We start from the raw sequence: 23,987 nt of genomic DNA on the forward strand, positions 1-23,987 counted from the left end.
ACTGTGTGGCTCTTTCATGTGGGTGAGTGCTGTGTGACTATAGTGGTATTACATAAGCTTTACATGTCTCCTGGATACGTTTTGGCTGCTCATCCGCAGCTACGTCTAGAGAGCCTTGGCTTCTTAGACTCTGCCTACACTTCACCAATAGCAGATACCTGGGCCAGGTTCAGGGTGATAGTACCATGGGTGTTCACCAGACCAGCTTCCTACCTCACCCACCTACATTTTTGTGCCTATTCTCCTGAACAGAAAGTCCAGGAGATTTGGGCTATAATCCTAATGTTGCAATCTCTGTAGTGGATTTCGGTGAGACTGACTCTGGGAGCTCCCTCTTTGATGGCCTCCTGCATCTTGCTGGTGAAGTTCAGGTTGATGCCATATGTCGGGTCTGCAGTGGGATCTGAAATCCTAGTTGGCACAGCAACCTGGTCCAGATTTTGAAGGAGACTTCACAACGTCTGCTGTGGTGGTTGATGTACCGTGATTGGCTCAGCGGTAGACCCCCTCTCCCGAGCTGACAGTAGTGACTGATGCATCACTTCTGGGTTGGGCGGCCATCTGTGAGTGGTGAAGATCTGAGCACTCTGGTCTCCAGCGAAGTCTCAGCTCCATATCAATCTTCTGGAGCTGAGAGCTATCCGCTTGGCATTGAAAGCCTACCTCACATCCATCAAGGGAAGGATGGTTCAGGTGTCCACAGACAACACTACTGCCATGTTGTATTGCAGTAAACGGAGCAGAGTGGAGTTGTGGACCCTGTACCAAGAGGGTCTGCGTCTTTGGACTTGGCTGGAGCGTCATGGACATACAGCCCCTGGTGGGATCTCCGAACACCATTGCAAACTAACTCAGCCGCCAGTGCTTTGTAGATCACAAATGGCATCTACAAATGGGGGTGGGGCAAATCTCTTCCAAGAATGGAGACAACATTGGCTAGATCTATTCGCCACCACTGAGGATGTGCTATGATATATTTTCTGTGCGTTGGGGTTTCCAAAGAAATTCTCTCTTACACGTGTTCCACATAGACTGCAACTCAGGGCTCCTGTATGCCATTTCACTGATGCCGCTTGGGCCTCCTGTTCTTAAGAAGATGGAGACCGACCAGGCCTCAGTCATGCCAATGGTCCCACACTGGGTATGGAGAGTTTGGTATCCCAAATTCCTCGGCTGAAACCTCCGATCAGGCCTCCCCTTTGGGATCATCTCCTGTCACAATATGAATATTTCTGATATTTCTTCTGAATCTTAGCGACCGTGCATCCCTCAACAAAGACTGTATATGCCTGCATTTGGGACACATTTGTGGCTTGGGTCTTGGTGCTCATCCTGTAATGTGGATCCCATTTTTGCCTGTTTTTCAGAGGTGCTCGTTTGTGCTGTCTTTACCTTGGCAAGACCTTTCCTTGGGCAATTTTAAAAGTTAACTAACTTACAGCAACATTGGCATTTTGCGGTTGTCAGATTAACCCTACATGTTCAGGTCACCTATTGTACACATTTCCTTAAGGGCTTGCAACACTTGTTTCATCCTACCTCTTTTGTTATGCCCCACTGGAAAATCTGGTTCTGGCATTGCTCACGTGTTCCCCATTCAAACCCATGCATTTTGAAACTCCTGCCCCTGGAGGCTTTTATATCAGCCAGGATGGTAAATGAGCTTCAGGCTCTTTTGTTTAATCCCCCATATACACCTTCAGACCAAGAAAATTGGTCCTTCTTGCGTGTGCCTCCTTTCTGTCAAAGTAGTGACTCCCTTCCATGTTAGCCAAAACATCATGTTGCCAACACTTTTTGCTCTGCCTCATCCTTCCAAGGAAGAAGAGAGACTACACCCAAAAAGGACTCTTTTTGCACTGATCGTACAAAAGATCACCAGATGGACGGTCAGCTTTTCATTGGATTCTCGGGAGCAAAACAAGGTAAGAAGGTGCACACACACACCATTTCTCTGCAGCAGACTCTGTTACACACTAGCTGGACCTGGACAAAGCTGTCGGCATTCACCTAGCGGTGTGCAGAGGGTACTGATCAAGATATTTCGGATCCAGTCTGATAAGCCTGGGGATTATTCTAATGTGAGAAATCTGCAGTTAGAGTCTCTACCAGAAAAAGCGTTACTGAAAGAAAGTAACTTATTCATCTGAAACAGTTCCCATGTTAAAAGTATTTTGCATTTGCATATTGTCATCAGTGCCTCTTTGCCTCCTTGTCTTGTGTTTTTTAAGAAGCTACACAGCCACTCTACATTGCACCTCCATCTTTTCTGCTTCCTATATCATAACTTATCTGATAGAGACTTCTAGTTGCAGATTCCTTACCTTAGAATATCCCCCCTGGCGTCAGACTGGATCCTGAGATTTTTTCTTCGAGCTATACCCTTGCGTGTCGGTCGACTCCACGGGCATTGTTGGCGTCGTAGTAGCCGTGATGACATTGGGAGTAGTACATAGACGCCGCATCAGCGAAGTGACGTCCGTTCTTTTCTTTCTGTGCCACACGCTGATCCGGAGAGAGCTACCTTGGTCTCTTTTTGACCGAGTTTGACCGTTTTTTCAGAGTTTTTTTGTGAGTTTTTGGTGCATCGAAATGTCCCCAAAGACCGGTTTCAAGCCGTGCGAGGACTGTCACCGCATGATGTCAGTGACGGATCTGCATTGGGTCAGTTTGTGGTGCGTGGAGCGCAACCACAACCCGAAGTCGTGCTCGACTCTACATAGATCCTGGTTTCGCTCAAGGGGAAGGTCTTGAGACCATTCGCGGAGCCACCACCATTCTTCTTCCTCCAAATCTTCGGTGACAGGTAAGAAGTCGTCACCGTCAAAGCGATCCCATTGCCCTTCGACTCCACCCTGTTGCTTGACTGATGCGACGCTGGAGGAGCGTCTATGCTCGAGGCCTCCATCTTCAGAGCCTGCTTCTGGGCCCGCTCCGCGCTTCCCCGTATTTCCGGGAGCTGGACCACGAACCCTACCCAATTAAAGGAGCTTTATGAGGCAATGCGCCTCATTTTTGGGCAGGCTGACCCAGATACGACGCCTTCGGGCACAAGGGGTTTGTTCGGGGGGCTTTTGGGTTCTACGATGGTGGCTTCGGCTCCAGCTACCAAGGTCCCCTGATGCCGGTCGTACCACTGAGACCTTCCCCGGCGCTGTTTTGATTGTCGATGCTCCCAACGTCAGTAGTGTCCACCATCGACGTCGACCCAATCTTTATCGCCAACGACTCTGCGTCGGAACGGTGTCGGCCAACTCTGCCTTCGATGGAGCCTACTCACTCCAGGTCTGATTAGGACCCTTTTTCTTATGGGTACGAATTCGGGGAAGGATGGGAGAGGTGCCTGGACCCTTATGAATATCAGGGTAACCCATCTTTGGACTGGGCACAGGAATTGGGCGAGGCCAGTGGACTGTACACTTCGCCAGACACTGGCATGCTGTCTTCTCCTACTGTGGCTACGGTGGAGGGAGCGACTTATGCTCTGGTGGTCATTAGGGCTACTGAGGTGCTTGGCCTTGAGCTGCCTACTGTACAGGTCGTGTTCAATCTCCTGACGGAGGTGCTTCAGCCAGGGGCTTCCACATCTGAGCCCCTTTTGCCATTCATTGAAGCCCTTACCGATGTTCTTTTGGGTGCTTTGTCCAAACCCAACACAGGGGCTCCTGTGAACAGGACTATCGCATGCTGCCGTCGGCCAGCCCCGAACGACCCTAAATTCCTGTCCCAACACACCATGCCTCAGAGTCTTGTCATCCAGGCTTCCCATTCCTCAGGTGCATTCCCTTCCGCACCCCCCGGATAGGGAATCAAAGAGGCTGGAACAATTTGGGAAGAAGATGTTTTCTTCCTCAAGTCTCGCGCTGCGATCCATGTACACTGCTATACCCACGCTCTGTGGGATACGGTCACGCAAGTTCTGCCGCAGATACCGAAAGAGGTCTGGGCTATCGTCTCCCAAGCTGTCAAGGATGGGAGAGATGTAGCCAAGTTTACGATCCCATGTGGGCTGGACACCAGTCTCTCGGCAGATAGGTAGCTACGACGGTGGCCTTGTTGCGTACTTCTGTTTTTTCGGGGTATGTCCAAGCAGTCTCTTATGAACATGCCCTTTGAGGGCTCCGTCTCTTTGGAGACGAGGCTGACTCGGCCTTGGAGAGATTCAAGCACTCCTGGGCTACGGCTCGGTCCCTTGACCTTTCTGCTGACCCTCGCCCCAAACAGTCCACCTTTCGCCCCTTTTGTGGCCACGGAAGGGGGGGCTCCCTGTTGCTTCCCCAACTCAGCCACTGTGCCACCCATGCTGTTCAGCCGCTGCGTGGCCGGGGACGCTGAATCCCGCTTGGGACAGGGAACCAAAGGTCTGCCCAGTCCACCCCTGACTCCGCTGCAGCCTCCAAACCTTCCTAGTCCGTCCCCTTTCTCATATCCAGTTGGCAGCAGGATTTGCCATCACCTGCCCCACTGGGAAACTATCACTACGGACAGGTGGGTTTTGCAGATAGTTCGAAAGGGCTATTCCCTCCCCTTCGAATCTGCCCCACCAGCCATGCCTCCATCAATCAGCCAACTTCTGGAGGATCATTTGGCACTTTTCCGCCAGGAAGCTGCGGGCCAAGGGAGCCATAGAGAAGGTCCCTGTGCCAGAACTAGGTTGTGGTTGTTATTCCCGCTACCTTCTGATGCCGAAAAAGGACAAGGGCTTATGTCCTATCCTAGACCTTCGGGACCTCAACTACTTCCTGAAGAAGGAGAAATTCTAAATGCTCACCCTGGCTCAGATCCTGCCTGCCTTCAACCCAGGAGACTGGATGGTAGTGTTGGACTTGCAGGACGCTTATTTCCACATGCCCACAGACGTTACCTGCGATTCTTGGTAGGTCACAAGCACTATCAGTTTACCGTGCTCCCCTTCGGCCTTACCAGTGCCCCTCGGTGTTCACAAAAGTGATGGCTGTGGTTGCATCACATCTGCACAGGTTAGGGTTCTCAGACTTCCCCTACCTCAATGACTGGCTGTTGAAGGTAGACTCGCCCCAGAAAGTCATCTCCCACCTTCAGACTACACCGAGCCTCCTGCACACGCTGGGGTTGACTATCAATGTGCCAAAGTCACACCTGACTCCCTCTGCAGACGCGCCCTTTCATTGGAGCTGTTCTGGACACAGTGCAATTTCGGGGTTAGCCTCCTGAAAAGCGAGTCCAAGATAGTCAGGCTATGATTTTGATCTTTCAGCCTCTGTCTTGGGTTTCGGTGAGTCTGACTCTGAGGCTGCTGAGCCTCATGGCCTCCTGCATCCTGCTAGTGACACATGCCAGATGGCATATGCGGGCTCTGCAATGGGACGTGAAGTTCCAGTGGGCGCAGAATCTGGGGAATCTCTCCGACATAGTCCAGATCTTGGAGGGGACTGCTAAAGACATGCAGTGGTGGCTTTCGAATCCGGATTGGGTCTACGGCAGATCACTCACCCTTCCCCAGCCAGATCTCTCCATAGTGACAGATGCATCGCTTCTAGGTTGAGGCAGCCACATGGCAGAGGCCGAGATCAGAGGCCTCTGGTCTCCGGCAGAGTCTGGGCTCCATACCAATCTTCTGGATCTCCAGGCAATCAGGCTTGCGTTGAAAGCATTTCTTCCCTCTCTCAAAGGGAAAGTAGGAAACAATACTACCGCCATGTGGTAATGCAATAAACAGGGCGGGGTAGGGTCCTGAACCCTTTGTCAGGAAGCATTACGCCTCTGGACATGGCTGGAACATCAGGGCATTACCCTGGTGGTTCAACATCTGGCGGGTTCTCTCAATGCCAGAGCGCATTGTACTCAGCCGTCGATGCACAGCTGATCATGAATGGCATCTCCATCCGGAGGTGGCTTAACTTCTCTTTCAGCAGTGGAGATAGCCTTGGTTAGATCTGTTTGCCTTCTGCAGAGAATGTACAATGTCAGCTCTTTTGTGTGTTGGAGTTTCCAAGGCAGCACTCGCTCGGAGACGCTTTTCGGCTTGAATGGAACTCTGGCCTCCTTTCCGCCTATACCACTTATGACCAGAGTTCTCAAGAAAATCAGGAACGACCAGGCACAAGTGGTCTTGGTGGCTCTGGACTGAGCACGGAGATTATGGTATCCAGAGCTACTAAGCATGGCCCTGATCCTCCACTCATACTGCCTCTTCGGGCGGATCTTCTGTCGCAGCAACAGGGGACGGTTCTCCACCCAAACCTGCCCAACCTCCCCCTTCATGCGTGTAGATTGGGCGGCAGCATTTGACGACTTCTGATCTTCCACCCGAAGTCTGCAATGTTATCTTGGCAGCCAGGCGTCCCTTCACCAAAACAGTATACATCTGTCGTTGGCATACATTTGTGGCATGGTGTACCAACAAATCTGTTGATCCCCTCTCTGCTCCTCTATCTGAGATTCTTTTGTTCATTCTTTATTTGGCCCAGCAGGGCTCGGCTTTGGGCACCCTTACAGAGTGTTTATTGGCCATTTGGGCCTTTATTAGGCTACCTGATCAGCCCTCACTCTTTAATTCTCCTATTGTGAATAGATTCCTCAAGGGTCTCACCCATTTATTCCCTCCCACTCCATTCATCATACCTCAGTGGGACCTCAATCTTGTCCTTACTTACTTAATGTGTGTAAGGAAATGCCTCCTTGGCATTGTGACCCCCTGACTTTTTGCCTTTGCGGATGCTAAGTTATGATTTGAAAGTGTGCTGGGACCCTGCTAACCAGGCCCCAGCACCAGTGTTCTTTCCCTAAACTGTACCTTTGTCTCCACAATTGGCACCACCCTGGCACTCAGGTAAGTCCCTTGTAACTGGTACCCCTGGTACCAAGGGCCCTGATGCCAGGGAAGGTCTCTAAGGGCTGCAGCATGTCTTATGCCACCCTAGGGTCCTTCACTCAGCACATACACACAGCTTCACAGCTTGCGTGTGCTGGTGGGGAGAAAATTACTAAGTCGACATGGCACTTCCCTCAGAGTGCCATGCCAACCTCACACTGCCTGTGGCATAGGTAAGTCACCCCTCTAGCAAGCCTTACAGCCCTAAGGCAGGGTGCACTATACCACAGGCGAGGGCATAAGTGCATGAGCACTATGCCCCTACAGTGTCTAAGCCAAACCTTCCCAGGGGGCCCGATCTTGAATTAAGGGTGGGCGACCTTCTTTTGACTCAACCAGTTTACTTGACGTAAGTGACTGATTTTGATTGTACTTTTGTACCTATTGGAGAAGAAGTATTGATTTTTGGTCCTGATGAAGCGTTGATGAATCCTATTGGACCAATAGACGCGAAACATGTTGACCCGAATTTAGAGGCACCTTAATTATCGTAGTCCTCTGTGGTTCTTTGCTTTTTCAAAGTAATTGAGCATTATACTCAATTCGTGACTTTCATGGTTATTTTTTATCTTGGTCTTCATTCCTTGTTGAATTGATTAAAAATATGATGGACTCTTTGGGATGAATAACCAATTTTATTTATTTTTGTTTCTCTCCACCAGTGCCGGTGCCCGAATTTAGGCACTTGCCTCTCCCTATTTAAACTGATTAGTTATTAGTTTACCCACATAGTTAAGAGCTCCCGTTCTGGGAGCCCGTCAGGCGTTGCAGCGCCGGCCTGGCGTGGAGCATTCCTGATGATGATGCTAGACATCCAGTGTGATGCTTCAGGGTCTTGATCCTGAGACATTAGGTCTCCCAGAAATTCTAGTTTAAGTTTGGAACAGTGTACCTTTTGTTTATAAGCCAAACCTTAGACATTGTAAGTGCAGGGTAGCCATAGGAGTATATGGTCTCGGAGTTTGTCAAACACGAACTCCACAGTACCATAATGGCTACACTGAAAACTGGGAAGTTTGGTATCAAACTTCTCAGCACAATAAATGCACACTGATGCCAGTGTGCAATTTATTGTAAAATACACCCAGAGGGCATCTTAGAGATGCCCCCTGAAAACATACCCGACTTCCAGTGTAGGCTGACTAGTTTTTGCCAGCCTGCCACACACCAGACATGTTGCTGGCCACATGGGGAGAGTGCCTTTGTCACTCTGTGGCCAGGAACAAATCCTTTACTGGGTGGAGGTGCTTCTCACCTTCCCCCTGCAGGAACTGTAACACCTGGAGGTGAGCCTTAAAGGCTCACCCCCTTTGTTACAGCGCCACAGGGCATCCCAGCTAGTGGAGATGCCCGCCACTCCGGCCACTGCCCCCACTTTTGGCAGCAAGGCTGGAGGAGATAATGAGAAAAACAAGGAGGAGTCACCCACCAATCAGGACAGCCCCTAAGGTGTCCTGAGCTGAGGTGACTTACTTTTAGAAATCCTCCATCTTGTGGATGGAGGATTCCCCCAATAGGATTAGGGATGTGCCCCCCTCCCCACAGGGAGGAGGCACAAAGAGGGTGTAGCCACCCTCAAGGACAGTAGCCATTGGCTACTGACCTCCCAGACCTAAACACACCCCTAAATTCAGTATTTAGGGGCCCCCAGAACCTAGGAAACTAGATTCCTGCAACCTTAACAAGAAGAAGGACTGCTGACCTGAAGCCCTGCAGTGAAGACGGAGACTACAACTACCGGCCTTTCTTCCAACTTCGAGGAAAACTGCAACAGCGACGCATCCAACAGGGACCAGCGACCTCTGAAGCCTCAGAGGGCTGCCCTGCAACCAAGGACCAAGAAACTCCAGAGAACAGCGGCCCTGTTCAACAAGCTGCAACGTTCTGCATCAGAGAAGCAACTTTAAAGACTTCACGTTTCCTGCCAGAAGCGTGAGACTGTCCACTCTGCACCCGAAGCCCCCGGCTCGACCTGCGGAAAACAAACACCTCAGAGAGGACTCCCCGGTGACTGCGAACCCGTGAGTAACCAGAGATGACCTCCCTAAGCCCCCACAGCGACACCTGCAGAGGAAATCCAGAGGCTCCCCCTGACCGTGTCTGCCTGTAACAAGGGAACCGACGCCTGGAACCAACACTGCATCCGTAGCTCCAGGACCAGAAGGAACCGAACTCCAGTGCAGGAGCGACCCTCTGCCTAGCCCAGGTGGTAGCTACCCCGAGGAGCCCCCCCTCTGCCTGCCTGCATCATTGAAGAGACCCCTGGGTCTCCCCATTGCTTTCAATACAAAACCTGATGCCTGTTTGCACTCTGCACCCGGCCGCCTCTGTGCCTGCTTGTGTGCTCCCCGGTGCCCTACAAAACCCCCCCAGGTCTGCCCTCCGAGGACGCGGGTACTTACCTGCTGGCAGACTGGAACCGGGGCACCCCTGTTTCCATTGAAGCCTATGTGTTTTGGGCACCTCTTTGACCTCTGCACCTGACCGGCCCTGAGCTGCTGGTGTGGTAACTTTGGGGTTGCCTTGAACCCCCAACGGTGGCCTACCTTGGACCCAACTTTGAACCCCATAAGTGTTTTACTTAACTGTGAACTTAACAATTACTTACCTCCCCAGGAACTGTTGATTTTTGCACTGTGTCCACTTTTAAAATAGCTTATTGCCATTTTTGTCAAAACTGTACATGCTATTGTGATTATTCAAAGTTCCTAGAATACCTGAGTGAAATACCTTTCATTTGAAGTATTACTTGTAAATCTCGAACCTGTGGTTCTTAAAATGAACTAAGAAAATATATTTTTCTACATAAAAACCTATTGGCCTGGAATTGTCTTTGAGTGTGTGTCCCTTTTTTTTTGCCTGTGTGTGTACAACAAATGCTTAACACTACCCTCTGATAAGCCTACTGCTCGACCACACTACCACAAAATAGAGCATTAGAATTATCTTTTTTTGCCACTATCTTACCTCTAAGCGGAACCCTTGGACTCTGTGCACACTATTTCTTACTTTGAAATAGTATATACAGAGCCAACTTCCTACAATGTGTACTCCCTGTGAGCCGATGCACAATTGCCCTTTACGACTCCTCACTTTTAAGACTGATTTTCTTATTGTCATCACTTCTGTCCACAGAGTGATTGAGCTTCAAGCTCTTTCTCCCAAGCCTCCATTCTTGTCTGTGCACCCTGACAAGGTGGTGTTGCGCAGTAATGCTTCCTTCCTTCCCAAGGTTGTTACGCCTTTTCATGTAGGCCAGTCCATCACCTTGCCTACTTTTTACGCACCCCCACATCCTTCTCATGAGGAGGAGAGACTCCACCTTCTGGACCCAAAAAGAGGATTGGCGTTCTATCTAAATTGTACTAAAGATTTCTGGGTGGACGATCAACTTTGTCAGGTATGTGGGTGCAAAGAAAGGGAAGGCAGTGCAAAAACGTACCATCTCTCGATGTGTACTTCTTTGCATCAAGATGTGCTACACTTTGGCCAAGAAGCAACCCCCTAAGGGCTTGAGCGCTCATTCCACCAGAGCAACTGCTGCTTCCACTGAGTTAGCATGTGGAGTTCCTGTCCTGGATATCTGCCAGGCAGCTATGTGGGCATCCCTGCACACGTTTGGTAAACATTACTGCCTGGACAGTCAGGTCGTCGGGATGGCTACTTTCGGTCCTGCAGGACTTTCTAGTTGGATCTTGGTTCGCAGCCCACCTCCGAGGATGGCATTGCTTGGGTGTCTATTCCAAGGTAAGGAATCTGCAATTAGAAGTCTCTATCAGATGTACAAGTTACTTACCTTTTGTAACAAAATATCTGGGAGAGACACATTCTAGTTGCAGATTCCTAACTGACCCACCCATCCTCTCGCGCGTGCGCACTGATTTCTATGGACAGGGATTCCTCCTTCAGGTCCTTAGCGGTGACGCACCAATCTCAGTGTTCTTAGCAGTTCTGCGCTTAGGTGTGGAAAGTCGTTAAAAGAAACTGATGTCACTGCACTGAGGCGGCACCTATGTACTACTCCTGATGTCATCACATTGACTACAACGCCAACAACGCTGGCGGAGTCGACCAACGCCACCTACTGACATGCAAGGGTATTGTTTGAAGAAAATAATCTCCGGATCCAGTCTGACTCCTGGGGGAAAATTCTAAGGTAAGAAATCTGCAAGTAGAATGTGTGTCTAGCAGATATTTTGTTACCGAAGTCAAGTAACGTGCACTTTACGAGGTTTTATCAGCCTTTGCTTTGTCTTGCATAGTAGTCATGTGGAATCGAGAGGAGGCATAGGGGCCTCAGTTTACAGGATATGAATTGCAATAAGGGTTTTTGGGAGACTGGGCTCAGCTGTGATTGGTAATAATCTGATCTGCATGTGTCACTCTGATCAGAACAGATTGAATTAACCTATATTTTCTTCTCCTTAAAATTGGAAACTAATCTGTTCAATATTGGTACTGCATTGAAACCACATTGTCCCGAACTTTTGAAAACTGGTGTTTTTTTATGTATTTAAATTGTTTTATGCACAATTTGACTATTTTAGGCTGTGGGCGGTATGCTGGTGGCCAGGGCTATAACAGCATTGGACACTTCTGTGGCGGATGGGCTGGTAACTGCGGCGATGGCGGCATTGGAGGAAGTACCTGGTACTTAGTGTGTGATAGATGCAGAGAAAAATATCTACGTGAAAAGCAAGCTGCAGCGAGAGAGAAGGTAAATTTTTTTTGTTTATTTTCCAACGTAAGTGATGAACTGTGTGAGGTTCACACATTAATACATGTGAAATTAGGGCTGTCTATTACAAACATAGAAATGGCACATTTGACAGTTGGTACAATTGTTATACATATTAAAGGCACACATTTGCTGTATCTAGTACTGCTTCTCAGAAGCAATGCCACTTAAGTACATTGGTTATATGGCTAGCTATGCTGAAGAATTGGTCAAACCTACGATCTGAGATCCTCCATCTTAGGTCCCATGTGCTTCATTATTCTCCCATTGATTTTAAAATAATGTCTTTGAGTATCAGCTAAATGCTGCACTGTCCAGTAATGACCAGTACATAAAGACAATTTATTTCCAAAGCTAGCTATATAAAGTATGTGCACTAGAATTACAGGATTTGCATCCTTTTTTAAACTAACTCAAAAATCATATGGCAAGTCTCAGAAGTTGATACATTACTGAAGTTGAGCAGAATGTTTTTCGACTTCACTAGATGAGAAATAGCCAAATGATGGATCCTGTTTTTTTTCAGGTTTAGTAGATTTTCATTTGAGCAATTTGAGAGCGAGATAAAAATGCCCACATTAGTACCAGGCACAAATTTTGACAGACAGTTTCATTGAAAACTAGTAAATCTTGAAAGTGACAGGACTTATTAAATTTCAATGAAGAAAGGCAATCGTGCACATGGCGGAATCATCATCAGCTTTGAGTATCCCTATAACACAACGTACAGTGCTTAATGTAAAAGAATAAGTGCTGGTTGCCAAAGCTTTGCTCAGGAACCAGCAGCCAAATATCAAGGTTTCATAATCTTGAATACACTTCTTGCCTCTTTTACCCATCACCAGACGCTCCATGCCAGGTTATCTCATTCTTGCAGGCTCTTGCATTCTTTGTGCCAGATGTTTTCCTTATTTCTCTTCCAGTTTCTTTCTCCTGTTTTTTCCTCTCTCTTGCTGTGGGTCAAAGTCTAATGACAAAGTGATAGCCCAAATAAATAGGTCTGGTGAGCCCCACCTGCAGCCACTAACTAAGATGAAGCACTTTGAACATGCACACATGAAATGTATTAATATCCTGTGTTGTTTGACTTTAGAAAACAGCCAGGGTTGAGTAAATCACAACTGCACATTTCATGTAGAGAAACTTCACAAAGACGAACTACAGAAACTGGCATGTTGATTGTCTGTCTGCATATCTAATGCTGGTTGACAAAAGATTATGGGTTGTTTTACTAGGAAGAATAAGATTGATTCAGCTATTCATGTTAGTGCTCATTCCATGCAGTGGCTTCTAGCATCCAAAACAAAACTATTGTCTGTATATTGATGTTGTATAATTCCTACCCACGTTGGAAATGGCAACACATGTGGGGCCAATGTAAAATGCTTGTGTTTCATTAAATGGTATGATTACTATACTATGTGTGTTTTCAATTGGACACTGTAACCCCTATCCCCCCTCAGTCTTTGGAGGTAATCTCAGGCATTGTGAAACAGTCCTGAGGGTAGTGAGCTTTGTCCAGAGTGAGTCAAGTGCTTCAGTTCCCCTGTGGTCATCTCAGTGGTAGATGAGAAACATGTCGGTTGCCTGGAATACGGCATCTCCAACAAATACATTACTGCTACTGTCTGCATGTGTAATCCATTACTAGCTGTTTCTAATCCCTGCATGTGTATTGAAGTTCCATGTGGATATCATTGTGTATCGTGTAGCTTACCCATCCGATCTGGTGATGACCATCTGTAGGAAAGTCCCTTGTTTTTAGCATGGTTACCCCCACGTTTTGCCTGTTGTCAGTGTGCTTAGACTGTTCTCATTGGAATCATGCTAACAAGGACCCCAGTGATTGTGTTCTCTCCTGTAAATTTGGTTGTCTTGGTACTCTATACACCTCACATTTGGCATACTGGTTTATGCCTCTAAACCCCTAGTATATGGTACTTAGGTACCCAGGGCTTGGTACACCAGGGGTCCCCCATGGGCCACAGCATGTAGAATGCCACCCATGGGAGCCCATGCAAACTGTCTGGAGGCCTGCCATTTGCAGTCTGCATGAAAAGGTGCACACACTTATTCACTGCTGGTCACTACACCAGGTCACTGTAAGTCACTCTTTTGGCAGGCCCGTCCAGTCCAAAGGGCAGAGTGCAGGTCCCTGTGTGTGTGGTCACCTCTTCAAGAGCGGAGGTGCCCCTATGAACTCTAGTTCCATCTCTCTAGACTTCGTAAGTGTGGGAAGCCATTTTAGCATTGTATTGGCCATAAGTCATTACTTTTGGTCCAGCTGCATAATGGTACCGCTGAACCTAGGCCTGTTTGGTTTCAAACTTGTCAGGGTTGCACCCTAATACTGATGCCAGTGTTGGTGGCATGATTCCATGCATTATGGGGGCCACTTACAGGACCCCCCAGTATTGCTCCTACCAGTCTTCCAGTGCCTGCGAGCAGCCCACGCCGCGGCAGCCCCTCAGACAGGATTCTGCCCTCCTGCTGCTTGACCAGCTCAAGCAGGGAAAGTCAGAACAAAGGCTTTACTTTGGAAATAGGTGTTACATGGCTTGGGGGAGGGGTAGCCTTCCCAAGCAACCAATATGCTTTGAAGGATACATTTGGTGTCCTCCTTGCATAAACCGGATTGCACCAGTCCAGGGACCCCAGTCCCTGCTCTGGCGCGAAACTGGACAACCGAAAGGGGAGTAACCACTTCCCAGTCCACCCTCCGAGGAGTGGTGCCCAAAGCTGGGAGCATCTGAGTGGCCAGGTCAGGCAGGTGACGTCACATACCCCTCCTGATCGCTAATCACCCTGCTAGGTGACCATCCCCCTTCCTGGGCTATTTAGGGTCTCCTTCCAGGGTGAGTCTCCAGATTCGATGTGCAAGATTTCAGCAGGACTCCTCTACATCGTTTACTTCATCTTCTGGCCACCAGGACTGCAACTGGACCCTCCAGGATCCGACAATCTGCAATTCCAGCGATGACTCTGCTTTGCAACATTGTTTGTCCGGCTCCTTCCAGCAACTGCAACATTTCCTTGGCTATGCATCCTCTGAGAGTGACAAGTCTTCAGCCTGCAGAAGAAACAAAAAGGGACCTCACTTGGAGTGAAGAGTCACTCCCCTGCATCCGCAGGCACCAACTCCAACAACAAAAGCCGGCTGTGTGGATCTTCTCTCCTGCAAAACTGCGTGGATCATGCAACACAGGTCGTGGTCTGGAGTGGTCCCCTTGGTCCTCTCTACCAGCTGTCCAACTTGGGAGACAGTGAGCCCTTACCTCTCCTTTCAGGACAGTAACCTGTGCACTGCATCTCTTGCAGCTACCAAGTCTTGCGTGCTCCTCCTCCAAAGGATCTTCAGGTTCCGTGTAGCCCTGGTCTCCAGCACTCTACCCTGCAAAGCAGAGTCTCCTGCCTGCTGCTCCAGTGACCTGGGAATCCTCTTCAGGTGTGCTGAGTGGGCCTCATTGCTACTCCTGTGCCTGCTGCCTGTGAGTTACCTGTGGGGGTTGTATCCTCGAATTCTGACTCTCTCACTGCTGAGGATTACCTGTGACTCCCCTCCTCAAGGGTCGGGTGCAGCAGGCAGTCCAGCGGAGTTGGAGCCAAGTCAGTCATGCCTTTCGGTTCCAGGGCTCAGCAGGTTTCTCATCCACTTGTGTCCAGCAAAGACCCGAGGATCTGATATCAGGGAGTACCCCAAATACTCAATTTAGGGGGCAGTAAGGGGGACTGAAGGGTAGTAGCCACTGGGCTAATTGCCCTTTGGTTCACTACACCCTCTAGATTACCTCTTCCTGTGGGGAATGGGCATCGCCTTGTCCAGAGGTCCTAAATTTCACCACAGGCTAGATGGCAGAATGTTTTGTCCACTACAGGCTGGCCACCGTAGGGGAGTTCCCAGTCTGGTAGTGTGACCCACCTCCTGTGTAACTAATTTTCTGCAACTGCAACCAGAACCCAGCTTCCTGCCGGGGGGCTGAGTGTTTTTTTACCTATCCAAACTATCTTGGTTGAATTTACAGCCACCAGTACCAGTCTGCCTGTTGCAGAATTGAAGGGAAAACTAGATTATTAAAGGGCTTTGTCAATTTTGTCATTAATTTGTACCTGTACTTAACTTTTTACCCCTGTATGTGAGGCTCCTAATGAACTATTGACGGGGCTAATAATTGTGAATGACTACAATACGAATTTTTACCATGACCTCCGGACTGTTGAATGAGCACTGTACACAAAATCATTTTGGTCGTAGGCAAAATAAGTAAAGCCTTTAAACACATTTTTTTGACAATCATCTTTAAAGGCAGTTGGAGTGGAGCTTCACTGACATTATTCACTCAGTGTAGGAAGTTGGCTCTGTATATACTACCTCAGAGTGAGAGATAACGTGCACAGGATCCAAGGGTTCCCCTTAGAGGTTGATAGTGGCAAAATTAGATCATACTAATGCTCTATTTTGCAGTAGTGTGGTCGAGCAGTAGGCTTATCAGAGGGTAGTGTTAAGCATTTCTTGTGTACACACACAGGCAAGAAATGAAGAACAAATAGTAAAAGACTTAACTCCAGGCCAATAGTTTTTATAAAGAAAAATATATTTTCTTAATTTATTTTAGAACCACAAGATTCAAGATTTAAAGTACATACATAAAATGCAAGGTACGTACTCCACACAGGTAAGTAAGGAACTTTGAATTAAAGCAGTAGTACACACAGTATAGGCTAAAATGACAGTAAGCTATTTTAAAATTGGACACAGTGCAAAAATCAACAGTTCCTGGCGGAGGTAAGTATGGTTATGTTTCTGAGGTAAGTAAAGCACTTACAAGTTCAGTCTCCTGGGTATAGGCAGCCCACTGTTGGGGGTTCAAGGCAACCCCAAAGTCACCACACCAGCAATACAGGGCCGGTCAGGTGCAGAGGTCAAAGGAGGGCCCAAAACACATAAGCGCCTATGGAGAACAGGGGTGCTCTGGTTCCGGTCTGCTGGCAGGTAAGTACCTGCGTCCTCGGGGAGCAGACCGGGGGAGTTTTGTAGAGCACTGGGGGGGACACAAACAGGCACACGAAACGCACCCTCAGCGGCACAGGGGCGGCCGAGTGCAGTGTGCAAAGTTGGGATCGGGTTTGCTATAGAAAGCAATGGAGGAACCCGGAGGGTCACTTAGGTGATGCAGGCAGGGCACATGGGGGCTTCTCGGGCCAGCCACAGACTGGGCTAGGAAGAGGGCCACCTGCTGGTCACTCCTGCACTGGAGGTTGATTCTTTTCCGTCCAGGGGGCTGCGGGTGCAGTGCTTGATCCAGGCGCCCAGTTCTTTGTTACCAGGCAGTCATGGTCAGGGGGTGCCTCTGGATCCTTTCTGCAGTCCTCACTGTGGGGTGCAGGGGGGTCGTCTCAGGTTACTCACAAGGTCACAGTCGCCTGAGAGTCCTCTCTGCAGTGTGGGTACTCTGAAGCTCGAGCCGGGGGCGTCGGGTGCAGTGTGTGAAGTCTCACGCTTGCTTCTTTGTTGCAAAGATGTTGCTGTTGGTGAACACTGCCGCTGTTCTCAGGAGTTTCTTGGTCCTTCGGTTTCAGGGCAGTCCTCTAGGTCCTCTGAGGTCGCTGGTCCCTGTTGGATGCAGGTTCTTTGAGTCTGGAGACAGGCCGGTAGGACTGGGACCAAGTCAGTTGCCGTTTCTATCGTCTCTGCAGGGCTTTCAGGTCAGCAGTCTTCCTTCTTTGTGTAGGTTGCAGGAATCTGATTTCCTGGGTTCTGGGTCACCCCCAAATACTGAATTTACACCCTCTTTGTGACTTCTCCCTGAGTAGAGTGGGGGGCGCACATCTCTAATCCTATTGGGGGAATCCTCCAAACTCAAGATAGAGGATTTCTAAAGGCAGGGGTCACCTCAGCTCAGGACACCTTAGGTGTTGTCCTGACTGGTGGGTAACTCCTCCTTGTTTTTCTCATTATTCTCTCCTGCCTTGCCGCCAAAAATGGGGGCAGTGGCTGGAGGGGCGGGCATCTCCACTAGCTGGGATGCCCTGGGGTGCTGTAACAAAAGGCATGAGCCTTTGAGGCTCACCGCCAGGTGTTACAGTTCCTACAGGGGGAGGTGAGAAGCACCTCCACCCAGTACAGGCTTTGTTCCTGGCCAAAGAGAGACAAAGGTACTCTCCCGATGTGGCCAGAAACTCATCTGGTTGTGGCAGGCTGGCAGAAACTGGTCAGCCTAGCACTAGGAGTCGTACTGGTATTCAGGGGTCATCTCTAAGATGCCCTCTGGGTGCATTTTACAATAAATCCCACACTGGCATCAGTGTGCATTTATTGTGCTGAGAAGTTTGATACCAAACTTCCCAGATTTCAGTGTAGCCATTATGGAACAGTTGTTTGACAAACTCCCAGACTATATACTCTTTATGGCTACCCTGCACTTACAATGTCTAAGGTTTCCTTAGACACTGTAGGGGCATAGTGCTCATGCACCTATGCTCTCACCTGTGGTATAGTGCACCCTGCCTTAGGGCTGTAAGGCCTGCTAGAGGCGTGACTTACCTATGCCACAGGCAGTGAGAGGTGGGCATGGCACTCTGAGGGGCGTGCCATCTCGACTTACTCATTTTCTCCCCACCAGCACACACAAGCTGTGGGGCAGTGTGCATGTGCTTAGTGAGGGGTCCCCAGGGTGACATAAGACATGCTGCAGCCCTTAGAGACCTTCCCTGGCATCAGGGCCCTTGGTACCAGGGGTACCATTTACAAGGGACTTATCTGTGTGCCAGGGCTGTGCCAATAGAGGGAACAAAGGTACAGTTTAGGGAAAGGACACTGGTGCTGGGGCCTGATTAGCAGGGTCCCAGCACCCTTTCAGTCATCACTGGCATCAACAAAAGGCAATAAGTCAGGGGGTAACCATGCCAAGGAAGGCATTTCCTTACACCCAGGCCTAGTTGTTTTGGACCTATGTGACAGACATGCACTTCATGTTTATAATAGTTCCTGTGCTACACATTATTGTAAATAATAGTTTGTTTCACTGGCAGACATTTCGTACAAAGGATTGGAACGGCTGTAGTAAATCGTGTCTGCCTATTCTTTAACATACCAATGTCACATTTTATGTATCAGAGCAGGGGATTGATTTTATTAGAATCATTCCTAGAGGGTCTTCAACAATTATTCATCCTTTCACAACCCTGGAGACCTAGTAACGTCTTGAATGCGTAAACAACTGCAAGACGTAGTGGACTCTTGAACAAATAAAGTTACAAGGATGGACCAAAAACAATAGAAGCACAAGATATGTAGCTAGCCAAACCATATAAAAGACCTTTGTTATACAACACATATCTTCTGATTAGCAGGCTCAGAATGAACAACTTGCTGCATTTAAAGAATTGACGCTTTGTCAGGCAAATTCTTAAAGTATGTGAATGTGCAATGAGCATACTGCAAGTAAATCTCCTACAATATAAACAAAACTGCAAACGAATAACCTTACGTTCCATACATCAATGCTTTAACAGAGCAGAATAAAGATCTGCAGCCAATATTTGTGAGAAATCAAAAATCCTAAATACATCATCATAGACTGATCCATAATAGCCCTAAAAATAACTAAACACCTAATACAGACCTCCTTATGAGGAACAAACTATAATTGCAACCAGGATTATTAAAAGCTGAAACATACCACTGTAACAGGTCCTAGACCTGAAAACTCCTCAGCAGAGTCCTCCATTACAACCACTCAAAATTGGATAATGCAGGTCTGCTGGGCATAGAATTGGAAATCAGTCCATTCTGTGCATCACATTTATTGTTGTAAGTGGGCAGTGAGTCTATATACAGGATATGATTGCCAGGAACTAAACAAAGCATTGAACATCCACAGGCTGACAGTCTGACAACGCAGAATAGAAATTCTAGTTGGTCATCCTACCTCAAAGAACAAGCACACAGCACAGAATATGTAATGACGATGCACTTGTGATCATAAATCACTGAAAAATATGGGAAATTAAGTATTTAAACATTTATATCTGAGGAACAGGGGTGTAACTAGAGATGCAAGTTTCATGTTCCTCCCTAGTAGATTTTGGAAGTTAACACCTTCAGTGACACCATCAACAATTCTGTTGTCAGGAAAACAAACCAGAAACATTGACAAATACTTTTGCCAACTAACTAATATCCACAGGATACCCTCACTATTTACAAGCTATGATTGTAAGGCATGGTTTGTTCTAAACACTCCCCTTTGAATGGTCAGTATCAGACAGCACAGTGTCTACCCTATACAAGTTGAAAACCACCACGCAAGATAACGACTTGCAGTGATGAGATGCCATTGAACCCCTGATAATGGTTTTCCCATGTCTACTTTTGGTTTACTGTGTATGCATGTGTTGGTGTTAATCAGGCCAAGTTCAAAAAACTGTTGTGGACAGCACTGAGAAGACCGGCCAGTCACTCAAGCCTTGGTTGAACATGGCCATTACATCTTGTTCCAAAGATTGTCTACAATGTGTTTAACTCCCTGCAGAGAGTTGGGTTTCTATTGGGCACTGAATATGTACAGATTAACATAAAAATTAGGTTTCTGTTTGGCAGAGGTATACACTCTTTCCAAGCAGGAATCACATTCATAGTTAGGGTATGTCACAAACACACCCTAAATTAACCTGTGCTCAAATCCTGGTAGCTTTGACATAGAGCATTCAAGCTTAACTTAAGGAGCAGTGAAATAAATATTTGTGTAACTCTTAAAATAGTAAATCAGTGAAAACACCAAACGAAAAGATACACACCTGGTTTGTAAAACAGAGCTTAATTTAATGAACAAAACAAGACCAAAATGACAAAAATCCTGTAAGTGGATGGCGAGATATGAATCTTTTAAAAAATAAACTGAAATGTAGTACTTAAAAGCATAAAGCACCAACCGGTACTATTGGGTTGCGCTGGACCGGGTCGAATCTGAAAAGTTAGGCCGACCGCGATGAAGTGTGGGTCACATACAGGAACCAACCTTGGTCCGCTGAAACAGTACCTTTTCTTGCAGTTGCGTCTACGTTGGCAACAAGTCGCAAGGAGCAAAGGAGGAAAGGCATCGTAGTCTATCTGTCAGATGTAGGCAATGCATCGGTTCAGATCTGCGCAAAGTTCAAGATGTGCCAGAAATGGAGGTGATGTGCTACACCGCGCGACAACTATGCTCTGTCCTCAGTCCTCACAGTGATGCTTCAGCATTGATGGAGATGCACCACTTCTGAGCGGTAGAACTACTTTGTATGGATTTTGGCATTTGCTGCACTTTATACCCAATTTAATGGGCCCAGGACTGAATTGGCACCACTTGGTAGGGCAAGACACTCAGATGACAGAGTCCAGGTGCTGTAGGTGATGAGTTGGAAGTCTTTTGTGTCCCAGAGAGTTTAGAAGAACAGGAGGCAAGTCAGCAAGCCCTTGGAGTCACTCTTGTTCTAGCTTCAAGTGTTGTGGGTCCAGCCCTCCTTACCCTGGCAAACAGCAGGTCAGCACAGCAAGAAATCAGTTCTTCCAGAGCAGCAATCAGCAGAGTAACAGTCCTTGTAGCATTACAGTAGTCATTCTTCTTGGCAGAGTAGCAACAGGTCCAGAAATGGATTGTATTGGGAGGGTCAAAAGTTCATTTCTTATACCAAGGGTGCCTTTGAAGTTGAGGAGACTTTAAAGAAGGGTCTTCCCTTTCTGACTCACTGCAGGGGGTTATGCAGACCTTTGTGTGGTGATGGAAAACAGCCTATTTAGGTGTGAGTGCGAAGCTGTGGCGAACTCCTCCCTGCCATCCTGCCCAGGCTGTCCCATCAGGATGTTAACGGTCAGTTAATCACACCTAAGCTCCCTTTGTGTGTAAGTATCTACAGGAAATGCACAAGCCCAGCTTTCACCCCACCCCAGGCATGGATTGGGGACAGGCTGCAGGTACACAGGGCTTAGTGCAGGAAAATGACAACTTTATAAAAAATAAAATTGTAACAATAAATCCAACTTTACTGTTAATGAGGATGGATTATTGTAGGAGGCTGGCCCAGTGTGGTAGACATCTGTGGTGTTAAAACTTGTACTGGTTCCAAGAAAACACCCATTTGTGAGTGTTACAGTGTTTATACATTCAGGGCTCTCTGTGGTAGACATGGTGAGCAGGAAAGACATATCTAGAAGGCATGTGAAGCACTTGCGGTACCACTGTAGTCACACAGTCACTTATCACACATGAAAGGAACCACACAGTGTTGCAAAAATAAAGGTACTTTATTATAGGCACACCAAATTAGACTGCCATTGGTATAGTTCCCTCTGGAAGTATGAACACAACAAATATACCCAGATAAGTAATTAGGAAGAGCATAAATTAGCAAGGGCCCTGTAGGGGGCCAAACCATATACCAAAAGAATGGAATGGATGACCCCCATCAGAGTGTCAATCGCTAGGAGAGCGTGGAGCCCCAAAAGATAGTATGCAGAAAATCCCCAGAACCCAGGTGCAGAGAGCTAAATTACCCGGTTTTCCCCATAGGCTAACATGGGGACGTCGCAGTTGGAAATTGCTGAATCAGGACAGGGCCAGTGGAACCGAAGAGCGGATTCTAGGTGAAGAGGACCTGCAAAAGAAGGGGACAGAGTCCAGTCCACGCGGGAGTGTGCAGGTGGGGCAGGAGCCAATGTCCACCTTTTTGTAGCTGAAGATCCAGGTTGACTGTGATGATGAAGTCCAGCTAGGTGGAACGGGAGCTGCAGAGGAGTCCCTGAAGTCACCTATTAGCTGTCCCCCGATGGTCGCCAGATTGCTGATGGGTCAATGGTCAGGATGGCCAACAACAAGCGCAAGCAAATGCAAGAGGAACTGTTGGAAGCTTTACTGAGCTGTGGAGGATCAGCAGGGTCTTAGGGACTCGACCCTTGGAGGGGATTCCGGGGTGACTCCCAGGAAGACAGGAGAGCCAGCAGAAGCAGTCGGAGCTCCCACAAGCAACCCACTGGCAGAAGGCAAAGTAAGTCACAGTGAGGGCCATTCAGCACACCTGAACTGGAGTCCAACGTCGCTGGAGCAGCAGAGGAGACTGTTCTTGCATAGGTAGAGTGCTGGGGGGCCAGGGCTACTTGGAGCCTGAAGATCCACCGGAGCAGGAGTCAACAAGCCTTGGTTGCTGCAACTGTCGCAGTGCATAGAGATTCTGTCCTAACTTTAAGAGGCAAATGCTCACCGTCTCCCACATTGGATAGAAGGCAGAGAGGACTCAGGGGATCCCTCACAAACACCACCTGTGTTGGAAAATCTTTGCAGATCCGGAGGACAGAAAATCCCACCAGCCGGATGTCATTGTCTTGGGTGCCTGCGGATGCAGGGGGAGTGACTCCTTCCCTCCAAGGGAGATTCCTTCTTGCTTCTTGGTGCAGCTGAAGTCTTGCTGACCCCAGAGGATGCACAGCCGTGGAAATGTTGCAGATTGCTGACAGGAGGTGCGGAAACAATGTTGCAAGGAGAAGTCTTCTCAGGCGTTGCAGTCTTGTTTGGTTCCTGTATTGCCAGCAGCGGTTCTGGAGACTAAGAGCAGAAGAGGTCTTTGCAGAGGAGTCCTGGTGGAATCCTGAACGACGAATCTGGGGACCCACCCTCAAAGGAGACCCTAAATAGCCCAAAAGGGGGTGGGGGGGGGTTGGTCACTCAGCGGAGTGACCACCTATCCAGAGGGGTCCCTGACGTCGGGTACCTGGCCTACGGAGTCAAATGCTCCCAGAAGCCTCTATACATATTGTTTCCAAGATGGCAGAACCCAGTGGCCACCTGATGGAGCTCTGGGCACCACACTCCCCTTTCCTTTGTATTTTTTTCTCCAGGGCAGGGACCGGGGTCCCTGGGCTAGAGCAAACAGGATTATGCAAGGAGGGCACCAAATGAGCCCTTCAAAGCGATCCGGTGGCATGGGAAGACTACCCCTCACCAGCCCTGTTACACCTATTTCCAAAACTGAGGAGGTTGCAGTCCTCTCCTTCAGAAAATCCTTTGTTCTTGAGCTGGTCAAGCAGCAGAAAGGAAGATCTGTGTCTGAGGGGCTGCAGGAGCACAAGCTGCCTGCAGATCCTGGAAGAGTGGCAGGAGTATAACCAGGGGATACTCTAAGGAACCCCCCCAGTGTGCAGGGAATTATGCCCCCAATTGTGGTATCAGTATTGGGGTATGATTCCGACATGTTTGGTACCTAACGTGCCCAGGTTTGGAGTTTCCATTATGTAGCTGGACCACAGGTAGTAGTGACCAATGGCCAGTACATAGCAAAAATGGCTTCGCTGCACTTCTGAAGTCCAGGGGATTGAAACTGGAGTTCATAGGGGCACCCTTGCTCAGGCAGGGGTGCCCACACACA

The 23,987-nt window shown here is 48.3% G+C and overlaps 1 protein-coding gene across 17 annotated transcripts in view; it reads left to right on the forward strand.

The window, feature by feature from the left end:
* MYCBP2 (MYC binding protein 2) overlaps positions 1–23,987 on the forward strand; it is a 1,769,078-nt gene that overhangs the window by 1,267,765 nt on the left and 477,326 nt on the right. For all 17 annotated transcript variants that reach the window (XM_069205243.1, XM_069205245.1, XM_069205247.1 and 14 more), the window contains one exon: positions 11,401–11,570. In XM_069205243.1, coding sequence (XP_069061344.1) covers positions 11,401–11,570 — 170 coding nt within the window. The remainder of the gene's footprint in view (positions 1–11,400; positions 11,571–23,987) is intronic.

Source organism: Pleurodeles waltl, chromosome 8 (genome assembly GCF_031143425.1).
Source record: "Pleurodeles waltl isolate 20211129_DDA chromosome 8, aPleWal1.hap1.20221129, whole genome shotgun sequence".
NCBI lineage: Eukaryota > Metazoa > Chordata > Amphibia > Caudata > Salamandridae > Pleurodeles > Pleurodeles waltl.